The 27371-nt window shown below is 41.5% G+C and overlaps 1 protein-coding gene across 6 annotated transcripts in view; it reads left to right on the top strand.

Moving 5' to 3' along the window:
- The first annotated feature begins 13578 nt into the window (after window positions 1-13578).
- Window positions 13579-27371, top strand: part of lef1 (lymphoid enhancer-binding factor 1) — a 42905-nt gene continuing 29112 nt past the window's right edge. For all 6 annotated transcript variants that reach the window (XM_026171232.2, XM_026171231.2, XM_026171230.2 and 3 more), the window contains exons 1-3: window positions 13579-14841; window positions 16799-16865; window positions 18034-18161. In XM_026171232.2, coding sequence (XP_026027017.1) covers window positions 14650-14841; window positions 16799-16865; window positions 18034-18161 — 387 coding nt within the window. In that variant the 5' untranslated portion in view covers window positions 13579-14649. The remainder of the gene's footprint in view (window positions 14842-16798; window positions 16866-18033; window positions 18162-27371) is intronic.

Genomic DNA, 27371 nt, shown 5'->3' with positions numbered 1-27371 from the left:
AGATCACGTAGTATGAACACGCAAAATCAAAAACATTCAAAGGCTTTGTGTTTCATTCCTTTTAAAAAAGAAATCTTGATTTTGAATGCTAGAGGATTAAACTTGGGCCTCATAAAATTATAATGCTTAATTTTAAGGTTATATTATATATTAAGCAATTTTAATTATACATCAAAACTGTATATTTTAATTGGACTTTCCAGGAGAATTTCACTACTGGTCTTGATGACGGCAGAATTTTTTTTTTTCAGAAAAATCATTACATTTTGAAAGAACAAAGGATTCCCCACCCATCATTCTCACATCATAAAACAACCGCAATACACATAGTTTCCTTTGGTTTGTTCTTCTTATTTAAGCATTTCTTGAATCATTGAGAAGAAACACTTGTGCGATGTTGTACTGGAGCGAGATTCATTTCGTTTTCACCCACTGTGATCCAGCCCGATCCCCTATGACAGATCACGCTGAGCATCTGGCCAGATTTGCTAATTCACCGAAGCCAAGCAGTACTCAGGGTGCCTAAAACACATATTCACTGCTCCAACACTCATGCTGGGTTGCCAGCACTGTCCAGTTATACATAGTGTTGGCTGCAGACTAAAACTAATAATGTCTCCATTCATGCAGTTTGGCTGGTTGCATGAAAGCCTTTCGCTTTCTCTCTTTCAGGGACTCATTAAAATGTTTCACTTCTCTTAGGTGTTTGGTCATGTAGGTCCACACTGAGCTTTTGTATGTATGTATGTATGTATATATATGTATATATTGTACTATTCTTAGTTAGCGTATTGTCTGTCTTGTCTTAATGTTGGTTTAAAATGGAGCACTGTAACAAAAAATAATTTCCCCCAGGGATCAATAAAGTATTCTGATTCTGATTCTGATTCTGATTGAGATGAGGCTCAAAGGGTCAACAACAACACTCAGGTCAGCGATCTCAAGATAGGTTTGAAATCTTGGAAACACGATGGCGCAGCTGCTTATTTTAAAGATCCTGCTTCAAGTTGGTAAGGTAGGCCATGAGTAATGTATCTGTCAGTATGGGATTAGAGGTTCAGACAATCACTTTTATAAAGTGATTCCTGGACAGTAAAAAAGTTTTTTAAAAAAGACACCATTCTTCTTTGCAGTTTTTGAACCGACTGGCTTGAACCCTCAATTGGTCCATGTTTGAGATGTCTGCCTTCGCTTAAGGTCGGCTGGCTATGTCTAAATATCAGGATGTTGCATGTAGTATCTAAACCTAAATATTTACTACATTATATCTCCTTTGTTTAACGCATATAAAAAGCAGTGTAAAAAAACCCCAACCAAACACACCCACAAAATGCCTTTTTATTCGGGCTACGTGCTGTGCTACTTTTGGAGAGGCTCTGCTTTGCATCTAATGGAAAGTCTTCAGAGTTCTATTGATTTTTTCCATCTAACTCTTGACTAGAAAGTAAATAATCAACTGTTGTATCCCATTAAATACCAGGACAAGCACCATTTTGGTTTCAAGGAGATGTGACTGAGGCAGGATAAAAATACATATGTTTCTACACAAACCTGGACAGCACACACAGGAAAAGTATTTGCCTGCTTCCTGATTTCTTAGCTTTTTGCATATTTGTCACGCTTGCATGTTTCAGATCATCAAACAAATTTTACTCTTAGACAAAGTTTTAAATGAACCTACCTGGCTCTTGTTAATTCAACCGAAATAAGTGAAATTAGTTAACTGTGAATAACCGCATTTTTCAGAAAGCAGAGTACATTTTCATTAGCCACACTCAGGCCTGATTACTGCCAGATCTGCTGAAGTAATTATTTAAATGGAACCTGTCTGCAAAAGTGAAGCAGGTTAAAAGATCTCAAAGAGCAACACATCAGGCTGCAATCCAAAGAAACAGCTGAGAAACAAACTCATTGATATCTGTCAGTCTGTAAAAGGTTACAAAGACTAATTTTTGGGGGAAATCCTCTGTGGACTGATGAGACAAACTTTAAGCGTTTTGTAAGGTTTGTGTCCCGTACATCTGGGTTTCAGAAAAGGAACATCATACCAGCATCTAACATGGTGGTGGCAGTGTGAGGGTCTTGGGCTGCTTTGCTGCTTCGGGACAGTGACGACTTACTGTAATTGATAGAACCATGAATTCTGTTCACTACCACAAAATCATGCCCTGAAGCTCAACAGAACTTGAGTTGTGCAGCAGGACCATGATCTGAAACACACCAGCAAGTCCGAATGGCTCAGAAAAAACCCCCAAACAAAAAAAGAAGCTTTTCGAGTGGCCTAGTCAAAGTCTAAAAGAGTAGAGAAGAAAAAAGAAATCAAGAAGAGGGAAAACATTTTTTCACGGCACTGTACACGAAGTGACTTTTTTTTGCCATTACTGATAAAAATGAGAGCATTTCATAATTAATCATATCATCTTATGTTGGCTAAAATTCCTTGTAGGTAGGAGTGGGAGGAATTGGATTTTTCCATATCAATTATTTTATCTTTAAACTGGGGAATTCTCATAACATGAGAATTGCCTTTCAATGTGTTGGAATAAAGCAAGGAACAATATAAAAATTGGGCCCAAGGGCTCAATTCAGGGGTTGGGAATGCCTTTTAAGTCTGAACCTGGACTAGTGGCAGTCTAGAGAGAGGAAATACATTCACATGTTTTATGTGAAATGGGAGGGATTTCTTTCACACATTGGGAGTGTCGTCGTCAGAGGATTATCTCTCCTAAATCATTATGTGGGCTTTCTCGCTCACATGCTTCATCCTCTTTGTCTTCGTATCTGAAACGGTGACCCTAGCGGGGCCGGTGTTTTCAAACATTTAGGCAGGGGGTGGAACTGGATGAAGACGAAAACAGAAATGCACAAGAGACAATCTTGTTTATGAGAATCATTTCAAGTCAAAGCCGGGAATCAGAAGAAGGCAAATGGCATTAGCAGTGGTGGAAACACTGGAAAAAAAAAATCAGCCAGAGCTGCTGAAATAAATACCTTCCTGATACATTTTAATTACATGCAAGGAAATCTGGAAACATCTTTCAAATGTTTACAGAACATTTTGGCTAAGCTTTACTTTGTGAAATGTCTTTAAGGTGTGGTGGCACTAAATCTTACTCTCAAAGGCCTTTTCGTGACTAGACTTTATGAAGCAGATGGCAGGGCAAGAAGGAGTCTGGCACAGCCACTTTACTATACATCCTTTGGGATTTTTACTGTTTCAAACTTGGCTCAAATTGGGCCACAATTTGGGTGAGACTGAGGCCAAGAGTTCAAACGCTCTCTTGGCCTCATATTTAAGCCGCAATAAAATTAGCAACAAGACAAAACAAGCTGCAGATTAATAGTAGATGCTTCATCTGAGGATAAGCGCATATGGATGTATTGAACTTCAGAAATATTACCTGCAACCACATGTTGTGGCTCAGAGAACCAGGGAGGGGAAAATATGACATTTTCAGTTTAGAGTCAGTGCACAAACGAAGGCCAGTTACTGAGAGACAAGGCCTGCCTTTGATCTTCCCTCACAGACTGGCAAGAACAATAACACACTCATTTACCAACACATGAAGTCATGCATGGACATAAACATAAACCTCAATGCACATTTTCCAAAATCTTTTCCGACGCGTGTGCAATTTCCACACAGAACTTTTCTACATGCAAGTGAAGAAAATAGCTTCTGTGCCTCGTAGAAGACAATACAATTTCCAAAAATGTACTTTTTAGATTCCAAAATCTATAATCACCGCTTTTTATCAAAGGTAATTAAAAGTGGTGACAGGCTAAGTAAATCACATTTGTCTTCTCAAGATTACAGCTATTCTTTTTTTCCCCTCCTAGCCTGAGGCCTGCCAAGAAGAAATGACTCATTTGCAATAATTTCTTCGTGTTGGGAAATGTGTGGGGGGGAAGTCCTTAAACAAAGAAAAGAAAACGAGTTATTTCCCCACTCTGAAAGAGTCTAACAGCCTATTTATAAAAAGAAAGAAAAAAAAACCCATACTCACTCACCTAATGCTTTCTAAACACAACAAAGGAGCAGAGCCAAGGTGCCCAGCTAAACCTGTCAAATTGGCAGCATGTGCCTGCGTCTGGAAATGTTTTCCTCTCTAGTAACAACTCCTGGGAATTATGGACTGTTCCTTTGTGAGACAAGGAGAAATCAATCAGCACGACTAGGTATCACACCCCGGTGGTTTTAACAGTTAATATCCTGATGGTGTAGTCTACTGCACACAGGAAATCAGCTACCAATCTGGTTAACTATTGCTTGCATAGCTTGTTTCCACAGGCCCCCTTCAGCTGTGGGCCCTTACACTCATTGTGATCTTTCATCTGATTGCTGAAATGCCTAACCTTTGCCCACAGATGATGTAAACTGAAACTGAAGTCAACCCAGATAAGTCATAAATGTGCTACTTGGAGCATCCATAAACAATCCAAAGTTTAAAGTGTTTTGAATTTATATGATAAAGAACCTTTAAAAAAGATGTGTTAAAAATGATTTAATATAAGGAGATTGACATCATCTCATAACGCTATGAGATGTCTCCTGTCAAAGCCATAATGATGGACAAAACCCCCCCTCACAGGTAAACTAATGCTCGTGAATCCACATGCTTGTTTAACTCTTGCACTGTACACTGCAAGTTACACATAACACACAGGTTAAACATAGCCTATATGTGACACGCTTCCTTTATTTACCCTTCAAACAAGAAAAACTACAAGACCGAATGGCTTAAACTATGTGTACACAACCCGATGACTGTTACTGCACAACTCATACATGCTTTGTAGTTTCTTCTGAGCTCACTGCTTCAGTTTATGGTCAGATCAGTGAGCACCAAAGGGAAAAAAAGGACTGAAACGCTGGTGAATGTTACCAAGGGCGGCCAGAAATATTATTAACTAGCTGAGGATACGGTGAAGGGATTTGCTCATGTACTCAAAAGAACAAGATTCTTGGCCTTCATAAACATGAATCAATGATTTTGAATAAAATGCAACTGAAATATTGAAAAAGATAATGATTAATGAAAATATACTTCATATAATCTGAATGGCAGTCAAGTTAATTTCATTTGACCAGATTCTATAAAATGTTATGTTTTACATCGTACTGATGTAGCCAAAATGTACACGTAATCAAATTAATTATTTTAGGCTTTTTTGAGCCGATTACATGTGATTTATCTTTTCAGGTCTAGGACAGACATGGACTCTAAAATTCATGAAAGCTGGTAATGATAATGGTTGGCCTCACAATATTCAGCTAAAGTCTGAAATGCTAACAAAAACACAGGTTTTGTGACAACTGAGGAGTGTTTTTGAACTTTATGTCTTGTAAGCTCTTAATGTTAATCATATGTTCGCCGGCAGTATAATTCTGTACAGTCAAAATGCTTTAGCTTGCAGAATTAGTAGGTTGAACTGACATTTGGATTTGACTCATCAGTGGGAAAAAGTAATAAGGTCAAAACCAAGAAAATATGGTTGAAACAGTTTTGTTATCTCAAAGCAAGCGATGGCAAAAAAAAAAAAATGCAAACTCTGATGTATACACACGGAATAACTGTAGCCAGTTTTCTTATTATGAGAAATGGGACCCAGAGCAGAAGATGAGACATTCGGGCAAGACAGGTTTGTTTATATAGCACATTTAATTTACAAGACAACTAAATAAAATTTAAACTATATAGCTAAAGCCATCAACAGAATACATACAGTGGGTTGCATATTAGGAGCTTGAGTTGTGGAGTTTGTTTTTTTATGTTCTTCTCTCAATTAGGAATGTTTTGTTTATTTCACTTTATTTTAATCGATAAAATGAAAAAAATCTGCTCTTTCTACAAAATCTAAAAAGATCATCAACTAACACTCAAGAGCAGTCAGCAATCTCTCATTTCAACTTCCATTTTATCTATTTGTCAACCACAACTAGACACTGAAAATAGTGAGAAAAAAACAAAACAGTTAGCTGATAATTATACAACACCAAAGTGTTTGCTGGGACCCCACACTCTTGCCGGTCCACTGTTGGGGTGCCTGATTTGATTTTTTGATTTTTGCCTTTATTTATCATTTCTAGTCTTTTGGTTTCTTTGTCAGATTTGTGCTTTCTGTTTTCTGTCTGTAATCCTTTGTTGCTGTCTCCCCTGTCTGCTATATCCCCGTGTCCGGTCAGTGTCTGCCCTGGTCCCACGTCTCTGTTCCCTCTGTTGTAGTGTCTGTCTGTGAGTCTGTGTCTGTAAGTTCAGTCTGTGTTATGTTTCCTGTTTTACTTTGAAAGTCCGTGTCTCATGTAAATGCGTCTGGTTTTGCTTCCTTTGTCTCGTTAGGCCTGATTTGCCCCAGCTGTGTTTCCCTCCTGTAACCCATTCCCTGATTGTTCCCTCTGTGTATTTAAGTCCTGTGTTTCTCTGTGTCTGTGTTGTGATCTACCCTCGTCTTGCTGTGTGGGCTGTCTGTGTAAGCTTATTTTGTAGTCCTAGTTTTGTTACACTTTTGACTTCACGTTTTGTTTCCGTGAGTCTGCATTTTGGGTCACCATTCCTGCCTGCACACAGCCGTTCCATGACATCCACCTTTAACCCTCGAAAAGCTTTATTTTGGTTTAAAGATTTATACACTTAGATGTATGACCTTTACCCTGTTGGTAGAGCATTTCACTCTAATGCAACTTTTAGGCTGTTTTTAAGCTTTTTTTGCTACTAAGCTGAGCTGACAAGTAGGAATACTCACAAAACATGTCAATGGCTAGAAGAGAAATGTATAGTAGAGGTGGTTGAACCAATCCAAATATTGATAGTTTTGGCAAATTAATGATGAGTCATCTAATAAGGCATGACACACTGCTCCCCCCCCCCCCACATAAGTATTGATATCTGTATTTGTATCTGCAATACTGGCCCTGTATTTACTTGATAAGGGAAACCCTTTTGCCTCTAGCTTGTAAAGTTTGTTCTAGTGCCCCAAGTGGCAAAAATCAATCATTGCATGCTTTTACTGCTGTTTTTGTTTTAACACGTTTAGGTTTCTCTGAGTATTTGAATGAAATGAGAAAGATCCAAATCTTTTTTTTTTAAGTTTAAAATGTAAGCCAGAATTAGTTAAAAAAAAAAAATCTTAAGCTTAACCAAACCTGCTGCTTTAGATAACCATCACATGTGGTCGAGCTTCTATACTAACATGTACACCAGCTTGGACACACACACAAACACACACACACACAGTGAGGCAAACCAGAGAGACAGTGTTTACTGTTTAGCCCTGCGTGTTGATGTGATGAGACACCCAGGCTGATAACACAGGGCCAGAGGTACTGCTGCTCTGTTTGATCTCAGGCAGCCGAGATGCTCTGAGGCTGGGCGATGGACACACACCGAGGCGTGGGGTCAGCGAGGTGTGCTGCGTGCTTGATTACAGACTGGATAGGGGCCCTGTGACCTCTTAGCAGGTCAGCTCTGACCCTTGACCCAGACACAGCAGGCCTTGAAGCAATGCTCATTGCTTTCTCCAATAACACACGGCGGGGTGAAGGGAGTATCTGTGTGTGCTGAGGAGTGGACCACTTCCCCTTTGGACACAAAGAATGCAGCACAACACAGCAGCACATAGTGCAGGACAGCTGGTGGTGATGCTCGACCAACCTCTGGACATGCAGAAAAAAAGGGGGGATTTTCTCATGCCTCTACAACCTGATCAATTACAGCAGTCTAGACCTTTCCCTTTCACAGAGTGTAACTGAAGGAAACCTTCACTTAGAAAAAAAGCTGATTTTCTTATAAAAAGATCCAAAATCGTATAGTGGCATATCTGATTCATTCTGCACATACCAAGTTAAACAAAAGCTGCGGGTGCCAACAGGCAAGCTAAGCAGATTTCTAAAGATTCCTGAAAACAGAGTTCATTGGAGAGAAGGTGGCATTCCCAGCTGGGTGAAGTGTGCAGGTAAAAACCCTCACCCAACGGTTTTCTTCAAGACACATGGGTCAGCCAAATGTTAACCTGTAAATTAGCCCTCGGGTGCGATAGCGCAACAGGGCTGCATGTGCACACAGAGAGAAGAAAGACTGCCTGTTATGTTATATGCCCCAGAGGATTACTCTCTTGGCTGCAGTGAGGTAGCACCTTTGAGTCTCGCTGCATTATGTGCACATGCCGTGTGCTGCGTCAGTGAGGACTGCCAGAGACAAAATAGAGATTCTGTCTGTGCATGTGCGTGTTTGTTCAGTGTTGTCCAGTGATTCATGGCGGCACGCAAGCTCTCTGCTTTTTTGAAGCTCGGAGAATGTGAGTCAAGTCCCAGAGGAAAGGTGATCCCTAAACTGTTCCTTTCTCTGAGAAGTTGTGCTCAGTGCTTCTGTCAGCATCACTGACTGGTAAGTATGGGAGGGTGGAGTCACATGCCAGTTGGTGTGAATCAGTTTTTATCTCTGCCAGTAAGACAATAGGAAAGTCTGTGCATTGGTAATTAGTAAGAGGCAGTAAAGGCAGAAATAATGCATTGTATCATTTTTAGCCTTTATCACGTCAGTGTTATGTTTCGGCTATAGCACTTAGAGTAACAAATGTTAGCATGCGAACATTTTGGACACTTTAAGCCGCATCTTTCAGGGCTAAAAATAAGAAGCCGGCAGTTCCTCAAATTGCCACTTGAGACTTCCCCGGAAGTGTGTGAGCTTCCCTACTCATGACAAGCTCTCTGCTCGGCTTCACCTCAGTTATTTCATTCATTGAAACCCTACCTAAGAATTTTGTGTTTTAGCAAGTCTACAATTTCACTTTTATTTTTTTAAAGTAAAATGTAGCCAGTACTTGTGTCTTTGCAATGAATCCACACAGTATATAGCTAATAACACATATCCAAATATGCTCAAATATGCTTTTTCTCACAGAAAAAAGGAAAAAAAAACACAACCGTAAATCTTTTTGTGGCAATAGAAATAAACCTAACACCCTGCTGGCCCCCCGATCAAACAAAACAAACAAAAAACCTCAAAACAAACAACTAAGACGGCAACAGCCACAGTTCTAAAATTGAAGCTTCAAAACTAAATACATCTACATAACCTGACAAATTCCCCTTCCTTTCCATCAAGGAGATAATTTCATTTTAATGACAGTTTGTCTGAGACAAACTTCTGACAACATTGCCATAAATCAACAGATCACAGGCCTGCCTCTCGCTTCCTTCACCTTACCCCCAAGACACTTTCCTTCCCTTCAAGAAGTTGACTCATCTTCCACCAATCAAAGGGCTGAACCAATAATCACTCAACCCGGACCTCCCCCAGGTTTGATTTGCACGTTTGATAAATGGTGTCTTTTCTCGGCTTTAATTGCAAGCCTTTTCATCATAATTTAATGTTTGTTTCCTGTCGTTTTCTTGAAGGTGGCTGCGAGTGTAAGGGCTGTAATTTTTTTTTACATGAAGGAAGTTGTTATGTATGACTAGCAGGTGGAATAGAAGGCAGAGTAATGATTTCAGCATTGAAATCACCCGGCAAGTCATTTAAGTAACTGATAAGGACAAATGATAACACCGACTAGGCTGATTTCACACACACAGACGCAGCACACATACACAGCACAGTGTGGGAACAAGAGATAATTAGGGTAATTTTTGTTTGAAGTGTTATGCATCGCAATGAAAATAGAACAGATAAAAGATGAGACAATAATAGATCTAAAGAGGACCTTGACTGAATGTTGTTCCAACAAAGAGCATTTTGTTTGACACAATTCATACTGTATGCGAAACCGAGATCCTGTCCCAACTTTACAAGAGGAGGAAAAACATCATATAAAACAAAATAAGCTAAATATGCATTATTAAATTCATCAACACTTTGGGTCTTACCACAATGTGCAGACCATTAAAATATTTATTTCTTCCTTGAGATAGACTACCAGTCTTAAAGGAGGGAGAAAAGAAATCAGAATCCGCTGGTGATGAATTATGCCGTGTATATAGATATATTTCTCCTTTTATATAACATGCAAAATGGAGTATCTAAAGTGAGAGACAACTGAATTCAGGTCACAACGCAGCAGGAAATCTTCCTTTTCATGTGAGATCCAGAGGGGTCACTCTTATGAACTCATTAGGAGAGAAATGCTAATGTAGCTCTGTTTTTTCCTCCCCTTCTTCCTTCTCTCTCTCTCTTTTCTTCCCACTTCAACTGTCCTGCTTGTTTTAACAACGAGGGCCGTGATGCATAGAGCCAAGCTGGAATATATAATGCAGTTTCATGTCAAGGGAAGGTGTGTTAGGTGGTTCTGACAGCAGTTCATTAGAGAGGCTGTCGCTGGTTGCCTTGTCATCAAGTCCCAAACTAGAATTATTACACAGCAAACAAAAGCTGTATGTTATGTGTGTGTGTGTGTGTGTGTGTGTGTGTGTGTGTGTGTGTGTGTGTGTGTGTGTGTGTGTGTGTGTGTGTGTGTGTGTGTGTGTGTGTGTGTGTCACCTAGTGAACAAATAACCTCACCTCTCAGGGTTGCTAATCAGGAAGATGGACTTCCTGTAGTGGTCTCTCATCATGTAACAGTGGGTATTTAATAATGGATCTCTCCCTCACTCATGGTTCTCACAAACTAGCTTTCTTTCCAAGACCAGAATATTAAATTACAATAAACAATAAAAACCCAAACCCAGCTGGAAACACAATTCAGCTGAGGCCAAACCAAGCTAATATGTAGCATTATGAAATATGAAACATTTGCAATAACAATATAACATAAAAGTATACACAGGTATTTGATAGTTGGCATTCAATTGTTTTACTGATAAATGTTTTTATGTTTCCATAACTACTTCTGTCACTGATCCACTATGTTTCATAATTTTATTGAAAAAAATTTTCAATCTGTCATGATGGAAAAATCTGTTTTATTTTTGTGATTCAATTGTGCAGATATTATTAGTTTTTCTTATTAGTGTTAATTTATCTTCAATCATAGTAAATATCTTCTTGGTCTGGACTGCTTTGTTGCTGATTTATCTGCTTGCTGATAAGGGTTCCACAGATGCTGTGCTGTATATGCAAAAATCATTTTAGAAATAAAAGTTAAGAAATTATCTCTGTAAAAATCTTTGATCTATTGCTGATTGTCTCTGTTTATTTGCATATTTAGTTTAAGAAGGTCAAAATTACCCTTTGCAAGCCACCTTTTGATTTAAAAAAAAATAAAGCATTGTTATGGTTTTATATAATTGTTTGTTTTATGCATTTTATACATTGCATAGGGTATAATCACATATTAATATACAAAAATTCATTTATTCTTTGGGAAGAGTTTTGCTGTGAAGAACTGTCTCCCTGCCAGTCTTTCATCTGGCACTGGCACCAAAGTGTGCATTAAATCCACACTGCAATCAGTTTAAATCATGTTTGTATATAATTGTAATCAAATGGGAAACATAAAGTATGAATCTGTTGAGTGTGTTTTTAGACCGTTAAACTGGGGCCTACTGTGTCTCACTGATGCTGAAAACAGAGCATTAGGATTAAGGTTTATATGTTGCATTTTACCACGTATTTGAATGCCAATAAACCAAAAACCAAAGAATAAACATGAGTCATTTATGCTTGTGAGTTATATTTAATCTGTTTCCTTTTTTTTTTTTTTTTTAGCACTGTGGGATCTTTCCACTTCAGAGGCCCTGCAGGCCTGTACTCTCTTTTTTAGTATCTTAATAGGCCTTAATGCAACCAAAAGTCGCCCCCTCCTCTTCCCAGATTGTTCCCTTTCTACCAATTTTATCATTTAAAACCATATCCAAGGTAAATGCAGAACACATGCAGGAGAGAAAAAAAGAAAAATATATTTATACAAGTGTAAAAACGGTTAGGTTGCTTCTGTTAGCATGGCTTTAGGGTGGTGGTGGTGCTGTAGCATCATTTGAGATCGCGCCAGGAAAAAAAATAGTGCCGGATAATTAAATTAACAATGTAATGAAGTAGAACCGACAGTTCCTACCGAGAGGAGAAGATTTCTTTTTTTTCCCTACCTTGTAGGCTATCACAGTTTTTGGCTGGAAACAAGAAAAAATACTGTTAAAGGGTCTTTTAAATGAAAGCTTTGCTTGTTCTTGTCTGCCTGTGTGAAATCTTTCTAATTAACTCTCTTTTTCACTGCTGTGTTTTTGTGCGCGTGTTAGTGTGCGTCTGCTGCGGTCGTGCGTAGCCGACTTGTGCGTGAATGTGTGTGCGTACGCGCGGCGCGCGTGCGGCGACAGCAGCAGCAGCGCGCTTTCCGCTATACTCTGGAATGCAGCCAGTCTCGGCTCTTTTGAATCCACACTCGGCTTCCAAAACCCAAAAGCCTTTGATCTTTTTTTTTTTCCTCGCTGTCTCCTTACCCGGAAGAGAACCCCCTCGCTCTCTCTCTCTCTCAGCTGGGATGAACGCACACGTGGAAATGTTGGCCCGACTCCACACTCAGACCAAATTTAGTCATACAAAGGCGAGGGAGTGCAGGAGGGGGAGGAGGGGAGGGGTGGAAGAGGGAGGAAGGGAGAGAGGGAGGGAGGTGGCGGTGGAAGCGCGGTGTGGGGGGGAGTCGGGGATGAAAGAGCCAGCCGCCGCAAGATCAAAGGCAGCCGCGGCTCCGCCCCGCTAACCCCACCTCCGCGCTTTATAAAGATCTGCCTCCCCATCCCAACTTTGATTCTCACGCAATCTCTTAGTGCTCAGACAGATGCAGAAACTCAGCCACTTCCACTGCCTGTTTTGTTTACTTTCTTTTTTCTTAAAACAACAAAGCAACAACTGTATTTTCTCATTAAATACATCGGCATTAAAGTACTCTTTTTTTTCTTATAAATATTTATCCGCTCGTCTGCGGCTTGATATTCACGGGTTTTTTCAGTGGTAAAAGTAGCAAACAGACCAATGGCTGGCCTTTAAACTGTTTTCTATATTTTTGTTAATTTCATTGCTCATGTGCTAATAATGAATTAATATGAAAAAGGGACTTTAAATATAGGCAGGTAACCTGTGAGTACAATATCACATTTTCTTTTAATCTGTCCATTTTGGGGAGCGAAGACACCTGAATACGTTCTTATTTGTTTGATGTAAGTAGAAAACATGGAAAGCACCATGTAGCCACAAATATGCCCACGATATACCGCAAGGTAGTTTAAAGGAAGCTGAATAAATAACAGGCCTATGTCCCCGTATAGACATACACCTGATACATACATACGTGTGTGTATGTGTGTGTAATATTTTTTCCAACACTTGGAGAATACGTTGTGTGTTTTTCTTCTTCTAAACTTCCTTCAGCTTATCATTTTTTTTGTTTCTGTTTCCAAAACAGGCCATTGCCACTTCTTGCAGATTGATTAAATCACACGCAGCACCAACAAAACGGGCTTAAGCTTGTCCAATATTTTTCCCTCTGTATTTCAATTATCATTTTTTATGTCTCCTCATTATTTTAACCCATCACATCCACAGCAAGTTCCAGCCTCTCCGCTCATTCTCCTTTTCCTCCCCTCCTGTCTGCCCATTTGTTGTGAGCTGTGTATAAATCTCTCTCTCAGGAGGAGTGTCAATCGGTGCGGTGTCAATCAGAGCCTCGGCTTCCCTTTCATCTCTCTTTCCTCCCAGTGACTGAAGAGAGAGAAAAAGGAGGAGGAGGAGGGAGCACGGCTACATTACCAACACACACATACACACACTGGTTACATTACGCTGTGGAAGCGGTGCGGGAGCAGTGGGAAGTCGGGTCCACGCGTTTTTCCACTCTTGCCTTCTTTTTTTGATTGTTTTCTGTGATTTTCTTCTTCTTTTTGCTTTTATCCCTCCTCCGACGAGCAGCTTCGAGGATGTATTTTTAAGCATCACGGCGTCTCGCTGCGTTGCTTGTCGCCCAAGTATTTGCTTGTTTTAAAAAACCCCAACAACAACTGCGTTTTCTTCCATTTACACATCCATCACTTAATTTCTTTTCCCTTTTCCTCGTCTTACTTCCCCCCTCCCTCCAACCTCTCCGCACGCACACTGAAGGACGCTCGCAGCTTCGTCTCCGGGACCACCGAGGAAATATCTTCTCTCACTTTTCTAAATGTACTTTTTCACGTTGAGTCGTTTTTACGGGAACGCGGCGGTCGTCGCGTGCTGACTTCAAACAGAAAAAAAGAAAGAAAGCGAGAGGGGAGAAAAAAAGATGGTGATGAGATTTTAACTCGTGGTTTGTTCCCCCTTTTTATGTTTTCCTCATGACATTGAGGCGTGCACAGGACTTCTCATTCCGACCGCTTTGCATCTCACTTTTTTTTAGTGTGTGAGTTTCAAGCTTAGTTAAACTCTCGCGACGGAAAAAGAACAGAAAAGAAGTGAAAAAACAACAACAAAAGGACGCCGGCAGCAGCCTCGCGCCTCCTGTTGCTTCAGTAAAAACACACCGGCAGTGTGCTCGCACGCCGCTTCCTCTCCGGGTGACTCTCCGGTGTGACACAGGGGAGGAGGTGGAGGGGGGGAAGGCAACGGTCCCCACTCCGTTTCGGTGGGAGTTTTTTTTATTTTTCCTTTTTCATCTTTCCCCCTCTCTATTTCTGTGTAGTTTCGGGGCAGTGGTGGCACGCGTTGTTGTCTTCGGTTTTCTCGGGGAAGCGAAACACTTTGTGAAAAAATGCCCCAGTTATCAGGCGGCGGAGACCCGGAGCTTTGCGCCACAGATGAAATGATCCCGTTCAAAGACGAGGGGGACCCGCAGAAGGAGCAGATCTTCGCCGAGCTGAGCCACTCGGAAGAGGAAGGGGACCTGGCAGACATCAAGTCATCTCTGGTCAACGAGTCGGAAAGCAGCCCCAACAGCCACGACGTGAGTAACTGCTGTGGGTTCACTGATGTGGTGGTGGGCATCCTCTGAGAGCTCCCCAGCATAGAGGGAAGGTTAATAAAAATACAACTAAAAAGCCCGCAGGAGCCTTTAAAACAAAAGTTGATCCCCTCTAATTAATAATCTAGTTTTTTACTCAGCTTTAGTTTACCTGAATGTCTTGTGAGCAAAAACGCCTCCTCTCCCTTTGCTTAGTTTTATAGACAAATCATTATTAGAGCTTTATTGTTTATTATCATTATTAATTCACAATTTCCATTTTATTTTCCTTTTAATTGAAAATGTAACTTGAGCTGTGCCACTGATATGGCTCTGATTCCTTAAACTAGAAAAAAACAAAGATGTCACAGGCAAACACTCAGCAGTCTATTAACTGTAACAAATGCAGGCCTAAATTGTAATGTTCTGTTACTGTTATGTTTTTCTTTAAATGAATGAAATTGCAGATTGAGCTAAATGCAAAAGATATTGTATGAGATGTGAGAACTAGGGCCTTGCGAAGCTGCCTGTGACAAGCAGGGCTCGGTGGCTGTGCTGGCAGTGGTACACCCACAGCAGCTTAAACACCAGCACATGAATCCATTTAGCACACATGGCTTAAAACCTGTTTGCCAGCAATATTGTGAATTTCCTTAATATTCACAATTTTTAAAATTCTGCCTGGATGAAAGGATGCAGTCTTTTATTTCGTTTTCAAGATGTGATCTTCACACACTCCGGCTCATTCTGCTTATTAATTTTATTGCCCCTTTTAAAACTGTGCCTATAAATTATTCTTTTCAGTTTTTAAGGTTGGAATTGGAGGGGGGTTGTATAATAAACATTTTTCTGCATTTGCTTTGTTCCATTTGATTAAACTGAAAGGATGCTGAGAGGCCAGATGGGTGCATGAGAAGAAATCGTTGCATGTGTGGATGTGCTGAATTTGTGGTGAATGTTAAATGGATTGAAAATCTCAGTGGAAAAATTCTTCTAGATTAATTTTTAATGATGAAAAATTATTGCAGTCGTGCTTTATATATCGCACTTGCAAGATGGCATTTTTTTTTCTAAGCAGGGGAGAAGTGACAGAGCGTGAACCATCAGTGATTTCTTCTTTTCCCCTGCATCCATCAAGCCTTAGGATGCAGGCTGCAGCATCCCCATCATTTAAGTTGGCTGTTTTGCTATTAACCGTGGTGTTAATCCATTTTCTTTCTTTCTTTTCTGATTTAAAAAAAAAAAATTCTACATGGCTACATCCTGAACGAAACTGTACGCATTCCCTGCCGAATGTCCTAGGGACACACGAGACAGAGGCTGAATGTTAATTAGGAATCCAGTGAAGTTCCCTCGCTCAGCTTGAAGCCATCCTGAGGGGTCTGAACTCTAAAAAAGAGGTCCCCTTCCCAATTCGGATTCGAAAAGAGAAAGGAAATGGGTGTTCAAAGTGCAGAGGATTTTTTTCTTTTTTTTTCATAAGCAGAAAATAGTCGGTACTGTTTCCCTTTTCTTTTCTTTTTTTATGGAGCGATTTTATTTCCCTTTGCACACAGCTATTTCATTTATGACACAAACACACTATTTGAATTGAGAAGGAGGCTCAGACTGGAAGATGAAAATGAGAGTGGACCTATGGTACTGAAAACAAGCTAATTTGTAAGCTCCTTAAAGACATGAAGCTTAATTAAGTGGTTCTTCTGAAGCTTTGATGCAGGCTGCTCCATCACTCTTCTATAGATAGTGTGTGTGTGTGTCTATAAGCTTTCTCTCCTTTGGTGACAGGCAAAGGGACGATGTTTGTCCCAGCAATGTTTGTGGCTGTCTGACCACATCAGCATGTGTGTAACTGTGTTTGAATGCCTTTCTAATTGATTCTTCCTCTCTTCCCCCCCCCCTCCCCCCCTCCCTCTCCCTCCCTCTCTCTGTCTTTTAATTTTATTTCTTTCTTTTTTTACAGGCAGCTAGACAGTCCCAAATACCGCAAGATTCATATCATGAAAAACACAGAGACCATCCGGAAGATGGTAAGAGACACAATCTGGAGCTTGTTAAATCAGCATGTGTTATAGGACAATCAGCACTACATTTATTTGCAATAAAAGTCCTTTTTTTTTCCTTTTTCCTTTTTAAATGTGGTTTGCTTTTGCTTTAGAAGATAAGGTGGAAGTAGTGGCCCCTCGTTTTCACCACGCAGAAGTGATGAAACTATTGGTACTTCTCTTATCAGAGCCCCTGTTCCTGCTCATCCTAAGTCTAGTCAGGGCATGCTGTACTTTCATAAACACAGCTACCTGTTACCTCCCTGGTAGATGAGGGTACCTGCACAAATGGACATAAAAGAAGAAGGAGCAAAAATATGCACTTATGGCAGCAGTTGAGCACAACCCAAAAGCAAAACTTTTGTCTGGCTGTTTCGTGTCGTGTTTCCTCAAATATTCCTGTCGTATCCCTCAGCTCTCCGGTTGCATTGTCGCATGCAACATGTTGCGTCCTCTTGGGGCTTGTTGCTCTCTGGCTATTGTAGTCTGACCCCGCTGCTGCAGGTCATTATTAGGGCTTTGAAGAGGAGTATGCCTCCTCTTTGTTCCCCTTTCACTCCTGAATGGGATCCCCTTCAAATCAAACACTGGCTTTCTTCACAACAAGATCTATGTTGCCGTCACATTGTATACCAGCCCCTCCAGGCCTTATTACGCCGCGCACATTCGAGTGGCGAGTGATGCTGTATTGAAGCCTCTTGTGCAAAGCTCCCCCCCCCTCTCAGGTCAAAGGCATAGAGGAACAGTTGGGGCGTCTCCTGTTTTGACACAGTCTGTATGTTCTTCTAATTGGTGCTAATTGGCACAGAGGGGCTCCATTGTTCCGCTGCATAATATGACCCGCCTCTGTGAGGCGGAAAGAAAAGGCACAAACAAAAGGCCGTGGCAAAATAGGGCAGGGGTTAAATCAATCGACAGCGATATCATTACTACATCAAAACAGCCAAGCCAACTTTGTGCTCGGCTTTGTTGTTGCTGCTTATCGAGTTTGTTGATTAAAATCAGCCATTTCGAAGATATGACTGTAATTAAAGCTATTGAATCTCTGGCTAATTAATCTTTTACTGGTGTTTGTGCTCTCTGTGCAAAAACACAGCGACCAACACGCGTTTACTTTGTTTGTTTTTTGTTTTTTAAAAAATGTTTTTATTAGGAAAGCATCAAGACATGTACAGTAAAGGCCATCCGTACCCGGGCTACCCAGGTTACATCATGATGAGCAACATGAACACTGATTCCTACATGAACAATGGCTCCCTCTCGCCGCCCATGCCCAGAACGGTCAGTACCAGCTCTTTTTTTTTCTTCCAGTTTTTATTGCAGTTTAACTTGTGTTATTTCATGATGTGAAATGCAAACTTAAGCTTGACGTGTGTTAGTCAGCATATCATTTGCCTGTGAGACAAAGAGGAATTTTCAAATTTTACATCGTAAGAATATAAAAAATTATTTAGTTATGAGAAAAGTAAATAATTGACAGTCCTGAGTGATGAAATGAATACAAAAGCAGTGCATTTTTAGAGAGAAATTCGTTTTTTTGGATGGGTTAAAGCTTTTTTTTTAATTTAGTTTTTTTAATACTGTTAAATGATAGTAGATGTTAGTAATAGTTTGGAACTTCTGTTTAATTAATTAGTGCTAGTGGGAAGGAAGGTAAAAACAAACATGATGGGTAACTTTAAAACACCAGCAGAGATTTAACTGCCAACTTTACACCTGCTCAGATTTAGTCCAGGCTCAGGACAAAATTTCTCCTGACAAGAGAAACTAAAAAGCAAAACTGATCCTAAATTAAGTTACAGTAATGTCACGTATCCTGCTAATGTAACAAAGAGTGTGGTCAGACTGAAGGAGCTATTGCTTTACCTACCCGCAGACTGTCAAAGGGTTGCCAACAGGCAGCAGGACAGGATGGTATTTTGTTGTTGTTGTAGCTGTTTTTTTATTTTTTTTACTCATGACATTTTCACAGTGATCCCAGAAATAAATCAAATGTATGTATCAGACGCTTGTAGAGGAGTGCAAGACTTAACCAAAAGTGTCACCTTACAACAAGATTAGAGTTTTCAGGACCTTTTTTTTTTTTTAGTATTTACCTTTTATGATGTATCAGCTAAAAATAACCTCATTGATGTTTTTGTAGCTGTGACTGCTGGTTTCTGTTTTTAACCACTGCAAATTGAGAACTTCATATTGTCGATTAAGTGAAATCTGTGGTTTTTGAGTTTTCGCTTTCAACACCAATAGCTTGCATTTGGTGTTTGTGTGTGTGTGTGTGCGCTTGTGTGTGTGTGTGCGTGTGTGTTAAATTTAGGAGATGTATCAAGACAACTAAAAAGATATTTGCTGCTCTAAATAAAAGGTCCTTTGCCAATGTGGGACGTTTTTTGTGGTGTCTCTCATGGAGCATTGAAAGATTTATTACAGAGATTTCCATCTTTAAGCTTTTGGGTAAAATTGACTCAGAGTTGGATATCAGCAGGTAAATCATTTTACAGAGTGATCTAATTGGTGGCTTTAAAATAAAATTCAAACCATTTAGTTGCGAGAAAATAATTCCTGCTAAAAAATTCAGCTCAGCACAGAATACTTCCAAGAGTCGATTAAGAGGATTTAAGGAAAAAAAATCAGATTTCTCGGCTTTCTCGTTAGAGGCATAAACCTTATTTCATCATCAGGATAACACCACGAAAATATTCTCTTTCAGTGTTTGTGATGTTTGATATTTGTCTCGCCGTTGTGTTGTGCTGATATCCGCCCTCTTGACAGCTATACGTGACCACTGAAAACCAAACGCCAGCCATACTTTGTGAACGGTCTCTGTGAGATGTACACTATTTCTCATCTTGTTAAAATCTGAAGTGATGCATGCCTACATGACTCAAGTAAACCCTTTAATTAGCCCAGCAGAACTGAGGGAGCCAACATCATGTCTCTGGGGCTATAGTACCATGTTAGGGGTGGCGTGTGTTGCAGATATCGCCCCTGTGACGGTATTAATTTCAGGCCAGCTGCAGGTCTCTGACTGGCGGCTTCCTGTGTCTGTCCCGTTTGCAAATTTCTCCTCAAGACAGACATAAAACACAGGGCGCACGAGCAGCTGTCCGGTCTGGCCCTGCTCTGCTCACGTCTCTGCAGCCAGCTTCAGTCTTGTCTACGGTGTGGCGTCTCTATACGGGAATCGCTCGGTTGTTGTGCTTTTGCAGTGCGTGCGAGTCGGTTTCATCAGGGTAAAGTTGTGAAATGTGAGCTCTGTGTTGTTGTAAGAATCAGTTTTTGGAAGCAGATGTGATTGTCGGGGGCAGATGCCACATGCTGTGTGTAAAGGATCTTCATTCACACGCAACTCTATCATAGAATGATGTTAAAATTGCAATGCTTCCTCCCTGCCAAAGTTGCAGAAGGTGAAAGTATATGACATTGTGGATTGGGGGGATTTTTTTCAGTTTACAAGCAGCATAGTGCACAAGCGGGGTATGTTACCTTCCAAATTCTATTTTTTGGCTTGTTTTCTGGTAGATTTTAGCTATTATTTTATTGTATAGCACAAAGTTAAAAGAAAAACTCATAGAAGTCTGTATGGAGACCAGCTGACTGTGTGAGAGGAAATTACCCTTCACTGCAGATGAATTAGGCCAGGCAGTTAGGCAGTATACTTGCTGCCAAAACTTCTAAAGCCACGCTTTCATTTCATTTACCATGGCTGCTTTTTTTTTTTCAATTTTCCTCCTTCCCTGTCTTCAATAAAACGGTAGTCATTTTATATACGTTTCTCTCACTTATCCAATAAAAAGAGCCAAGGCTTGGTGGAGGGCTCACGGAACATGAGTCCTCTGGCTTTCTCACTGATGTCAGCTTGCTGCCTCTGCTGCTGGCCACCGCAGCCACAGTATCTGCAGGCCTGGGATCGGTTTTCACTGAGATCAAAGGCACATTCTCTCTTTCATTCTCTTCCATCCCCAGCCCCATCACCGCCCCCAATCCCAGTAGTTTAGATTGATTTCCATTGACCATGACATTCCTGCACATGCCGTCCAGTCACGACGGAGCTGTTGGGAGTTGCTGATTGTCAGCAGATTTTAGGACTTCCAGCTTGATAAGCTGACTCCTGCACAAGAGCTTAGAATTTGATGTGTGATGATGCCAGTTCCTCATACGTGTGGGTTTAAAACAAAGCTAGCCAACTTAAGGAGTCATTTATTTGTTAAGTGAACTTGCAGCTTTTGAAGATTTACAGTTTACAGTTCAATGCGTAAAAGTGTAAGGACTGTAATCTACACCTTGGTGATCATAAAGCAACAGAAACTGGAGTTTCTGGTAAATGCTAGTGGGAACTGCTGTCTAATTTGAAGTGTGTATTTTAAAGCGATTATCACATTTGTCCATATTGGACTGTTGCTCATTACCTTGGCTGTGATTATAGGCATACAGAAAACCAGGTTAGTGGGGTGGTGGCAAGCTTTTTTGTCGACAAATTTGGCTGATTTACAGCTTTTTATTGACTTTTTAAGCTCAGTGCACTCTTTGATATGAACAAGTGGACATGTTTTAAAGGAATATACTGCATGTGAGGTCTTTTTTAAAGACGCTCATCATTCTAACGCTTGACTTGTGACATGTCGCAAGTCTAGAGGATACAATCTTATCAGTTTCTGCTGACCCAAGGATGATGTGGATGGGAGTAAATCACACAGTATGCTTGTTTTATACCCCTGATCTGAATGTATTTATTTTTTTAATTTACAGTACAACTGTTTAACTTGTAGCACAATATTTTTTTGTATCCTTTTGCCTAGGGATAACCAACTCACTAGTTACCCAATGTCTCCACTCTGAGAAGCCTTGACTTAAGGAGACAGAAGCTCACACACATTTTTATTTGCTGTTGCCCACATCAGGATTCTTTTTTTTTCCTCCCGTGAACAGTCTTCCTGAGCACTTACAGAATCATCTGATAAGGCGAAAAGTGTTTTTCTGCCTGGAATAATTTGTATTTGTGCTATTTTAAACCTTTGCTGTGTAGAAACTAGAAGGACTGTCAAGAGCAGTAAGGACCTTCATTTGCTCAGTGTCTGCATCTGTACCTTGACAAATAAGATTTTTTTTTTTTGCAGTTTTGGTCAGAATGATCATAATATAAAGTCTGATCTTCAAAGCAGCACGGATGTCATCGCGCCAGGTTTGATGTGTGAAAGACGACGCACTCGGCGCTTGCTTATCATTGAATCTGTTCTTCTTTAGTCTCACAAACCAAAGCTGAGATTTAGAAACGACAGCTTCTAAAAAAAGATCGCAGTGCATGTGATGGGCAGCGCATATTTTTAAATGACCCAAAATTTCTCAAAGCATGCTGCTGTTGTCACATAAACACCCTCCCATTTGCAAAAAATCCTGTTCTACACGCTCTTTTCTTTTTCTTTTTTTCTTTTTTAAGTTTAAACAAATCCCTAGAACCAGTGAGCCCACGGCATTCTGCCATATTCCCTTTTTAATAAACGTATTAATGCGTGCTTGACAAGATAAAAATGCTGCTGCATGCTCTTAGTTTTAACATGTTGATAGTGCAGACGTAGAGTACCAGGTTTTTCCACCTTTTAGTTTCAAGATGTGTTTGCGATCTCCAACTGTGAGAGCAGTCTCGTGAGTCTTGGGCATCAGTTTGAAGAGAGAACTGGATAGAATCACTGGGTTTTGTTGCTGCGGTTAAGGGGGGGGGTTTAGAGATCTCCCTCTCTATTGCCGTTCACTCCTTTTTCCCTTTGGACCCTCAACTGCAAGATCCTCGTGGCGAGAAAGAGGGGGCGAAGGGAGTGCAGCGCTGCACTTTCCTTTGATGTAGTGGGAACGTGACGGATCTGCTAGCCAGTGTCTCGCAGCGTGGAATCACTAACCCAGGCTTACCTAACGGGATTTGGTAGGACCGCTCTGGTATCCCTCAGTGCCATGTGTGTCCTAAGCTCATGCCCTCAGCACTACCGTGGAAGATCCCTGTTAAAGAGAACACTACATTTACCAGCAGCCTTCCATGTCCACAAATAATGTTCTAGTTGGCAGCTTATGGCACCTTGAGTAGTTTTCTTTAAGTCTCACAACAGACTGGTCATGCTTTGTGAAATTTACTAGAGCTCAATGTTGCATTTTTGCCTTTTAAGCAGCTGACCTCCATATGATTATCTCACTGTCAGCTCATCTAATTTTCAGTACACTGGCTTTAGTGTGATGCTGTGCATGGTTGCATATTTAGTGTGAAAGTATAGAAAACACAACAACTGTCAGAAGACAGATTTCTTTTTAGCACCAATCTGGCAGCGCATGCATCAGACCCACGCTGACATTGATGTCATCTGCTGTGCAGATCCATCACGCAGTGAAATATGTGTGAACACATCAAGAACCACAGCAGGGACCTCACACAGAAAAAGCGCTTTTTTTTTCTCCGTAGTGTCATAGTGTTTTTATAAACTGTGCCATTTAATTGCCAAGGTTTCTTCCTGTTCTCAGCTCATATGGCGATGGTGGTTGACACATTCGTTCCATATGCACGGCGCTAATGATGCCATGTGGTTGCAATCACCTTATCTATGTTTTCATCATGTTAAATGAAGCGCAGCAGCGCAATCGTCTGTTGTACCAAGAGATATGGCCTTCTTTTTTTCAAGATGAAAACCAAAAAGAAGACAATCAAGGTTGAAGTTTCTGGATGATTTATATTTCTTGGTAACGCAGCAGCCTGCTGGTTGATTTGTTAAGTCTCCTGTTTCTGTTTGTTTAAATTCTCAAATAAAGCTGTGGGTTGCTTTTTTTTAAGGACTTGACAATCAAAATAAACATGTTTTATGCTGCCTGACTAGCACGCAGGAGGCAGGGTACAGGATCACCACTACACAGTGTTTACCTGCACTACTCTCACACTGGCACAATCAATCGCACAATCACACACATCACACAGATTTAGTGCTGGGGAGCTGACGGGTTACGAAAGCGTACAATGACCCATGTGGCTGTGCTGGGCATTTGCCTTCTCACATTAACCCCCGTTTGTTAATGTCTAGAAAAGATCAGCACTGCATCTGTTTAATTTGAAGAAAAAAAAAGAGTGGGCTGAGCGATCAGTAGATATAATAGCAAACATGTGACTTCGTTCTGTTTCTATTTGGAAAAAGCCCACCAATGACAAAGGTGAAATTGTTAACTCTTCAGAACCCTGAAAAGGCGTCTGTGTCAAGAGAGGCAATCTGGGAGCGTCAAGGTCGTGAGCGTCACATGCAGGCACGCTCTTGACACACCCTGTTTATGTTTATTTTGGGCACGTGTTCTTGCTCAAAGCAAAGCACTCATAGAAGATGACACTTTCTTCGCTCCCGTTCGTCCCGCTGAATCGGATGAAGCTTAACCAATCAGGCAGTCCCGCCTGGAGCCAACCAGCCAGGCTTCCTTAGCCAGACTGCAGCTCAAGCCCTCAGCACCTGCTCAGAGGGCTTCACTCTTCACTAGCAGTCTGCCTCTGATCTCCTGGGGTCAATGGAGGGCCTCGCCAAGGTTGTCCCTCATGCCCAGTTCTGTTTGAATGGTCTGGGTGTGGATTTCCTGTAAGGGTGGATCAGAAATGTAGACTAGAGGGCAGTGTGTGTGCATGTGTGCAAGAGGTTTTTTCTTTCTTTCTTCTTTTTCTCGTCAAGTTGTTTTGCAACTGTTGTCACTTTTGGTTATGACTGCATAGTTAAAAGGGGTTAGTGGGAGAAGTCTCTTGGAACGGTTTTTGGAACTCAGTGTCGGCCTGAATGAGCTCGAAATGAAATAACATTTTCGAATCAGTCACCAAAACCAACTTTAGAGCTGCTTGTTTGTTACATAAAAAGTGCGATTTATAAAACCCTACGGCACAAGTTGAGTCTTTAAAGCACTGATTGAAGCTTGGCAGAAGTTCCTTTAAAAAAACTGATCACAGTACCTCACTGTTGCCTGATATAGCCATAAAAAATGAGTTAAAAAACACACACATGAATAGCTTTATTGACTTCATCCCGACAGCTTGTAGGGTCTAGTTGGTGTAGGCGAACAGTGTTCCAACTAGTAAACTGCAGGAAGGGGAACAATAGGATCACAGGAGTGAAACATGGCTACAAATCCTGCCGGCTGCGTCCAGACTTCAGAGAAGCTCAAACAGCCCTTACTTTGTCCAGCTAAGAAACAGAGCTATGATCAATAGCTGCTCTGTTGTATGAAGTTGGTCAGTCCCGGGCGTGCTCTCGCCCTCCTCTCCCCTCCCTTTTTTTTTTTTTTTTGCTGTTTCATATTTTTCAGAAGCTCATTATTTCTTTCTGCTGTGGGTGTGAGTGCTAAAGAGGCTCACACATGCAATGTGTATCTGACAGCGCTGAAATATTAATGGTCCCCAGTGTAGGAGGTTGGTATAGGGCCGACATAGTTACAGTACAAAGGGTGCCTTCTTGCCACCAGGCTTTATTAGCCGAGCTATTAAATGAATAGATGGATATAGCTTGCGCTCTTTTTCTTCGTGCCTCCTTTTGTGTTTTCCGAGCTAGACATCAAACCACTTTCATTTCGTCTTAACTGTTTCTGACGCACACTAAAGTGCTGTCAGACGACACACACACACACACACACACACACACACACACACACACACACACACACACACACGTGAACTATTGAGTTTTCTGTGGGAGGACAAAGAGGAGGGCTTTGCTATCAGTTCATTTTGTGTGGTCTTGGTCATAAAAAACACCCTGCTCTTTGACTGTGAAACAGAGGAGGGGGGAAAAAAAGAGCCTGTCTTTAATTTTTGGGAAACCCATAAAAGTTTGTCGCTCCTTTCATATCGGCAGTGGAATTGAAAACAAATGCTACAGTCTCCCCCCATCTCCTTTGAACTAGCCAATTATGGAGTTGTGAAAATAAAAATCAGTCTGTAGATCTCTTTACCCCCCTTTCTTTCCTCTTTGCCCCCCCCCCCCCCCCCCCCCCCCCCCCGTCTCTTGTTCAGGTTCTTATTTTTTTCTTTCCCTCTCTCCTCCCCCCTTGTTTTTGAAGAAACCGAGGGGGGATCACTGATGTCAAAGTCAAAACCAAGAGCATTAAGAAAACTGGCGAAATGCAATACAGCTGCAATCCAACATGACGCTAGAAAATAGGGCTGAGGAGCAGAAAGCCTCTCTCCCGTATTCCCAGGGCGCGCAACTGCTCCCGGCCTTGGCTTTGATCTCTTCAAAGCCTCCTGCCTCCTACTAGATGGAGAGTCTTGGCTGCCGCTCGTGAGCACTGGAGAGAGGCAGGCAGGCAGGCAGGGAGGTGGTGGAGGTGGGGGGTGTTTGGCTGGGGATGGGGGATGCGGGGGGGTAGGGGGGGGGGGTCGTCTTTTCCTTTCCAGGGCTGAAATCAATCACGGTGCCGAGGCAATTATGTGTAATTCAACCCCAGCCAGATTAGTGACTCTTGTTACCTGAGCGACCAGAGCTCTGTAATCTGTGAGACACACCGGCCTCACCGGCAAAGGAGTAGCCAGGAACAGGCGAGGGCACTTGAGGGGAGAGAGGAGGGGACCGAGTAGGGGGGGTGGGTGCTGAAAATCAGGCTGCCATGCTGCTGCCCAGCAGAGCAGAAAATCAGAGCACAATGGAGTGATTACACTTGCAGATGTAGCCGTATTTATGACGACGTGGACACAGGGGAACGGAGAGAATGAGGAGCGCTGATTGCCATGGAGCTCGCTAGTTAGTGCGCTAACGAGCCAGGTCCCTTTTTGTGTTAAAACATGTGCGTGATGTCACCTCTGCTATGCTTTGGAGTCCTCCCCCGCCCTACACCACCCCCCGCTTCAGTGCCATATCTCTATCCCTCATGCCCTCCACAGTGAGCTCTGCCGAAATGCAAGCTCGGCCAAGGCTCCTGCCCCAGGCGCCCAATTTACTATGGCTGGAGAAAAACTCAGTGGCCCCAAGTCACAGAGGAAAACAGCGAAGCAATGAATGCTGTTCTTTTCCTGCTGCTGCAATTCGTCTGATCTCTGCAACAGTTTCAGTGTCTTAACACACAGCGGTGTAACAATTTACGCCTTTCTGCTTTTTCATTTGGCTCAGCGAGGAGATTTCTACCAATTATGCTTGCTCCTAGTTTAGTCAAATCTAGGGCGGGCTCCGAGTTCCAACCTTGCGACTAGTACTGCCTAACCTGCATTAAGATGTTCCTATTTCCCTTAATAACCTGTGAGGTTTTAGAAACCATTAATTAGATGCTGGGTGGAGGGCAGAAGGAAAAATTGCAGATTCACTTTTTTTGGAGGTGGGGGCGGTTAATTGGAAATATATGATCGCCCTTGCTTTGAATCCTCCTTTGCACTCTGTCTGTAAGCGCTGATGTCACAGGGATGAGAACAAGGCTTTGTTTTTTTCCCCAGCAGTCACTTGATGCAGGATGATGAAACCCACAAAGATATCTAGCAAGAATGTGTTTGTTCATCTGATGAGCTCG

The sequence above is a fragment of the Astatotilapia calliptera genome, chromosome 6, assembly GCF_964374335.1.
Source record: "Astatotilapia calliptera chromosome 6, fAstCal68.1, whole genome shotgun sequence".
In the NCBI taxonomy this organism is placed as follows: Eukaryota; Metazoa; Chordata; class Actinopteri; order Cichliformes; family Cichlidae; genus Astatotilapia; species Astatotilapia calliptera.
The sequence above is the reverse complement of the archived record's forward strand: the minus strand, read 5'-3'. Positions and strand labels throughout refer to the sequence as shown.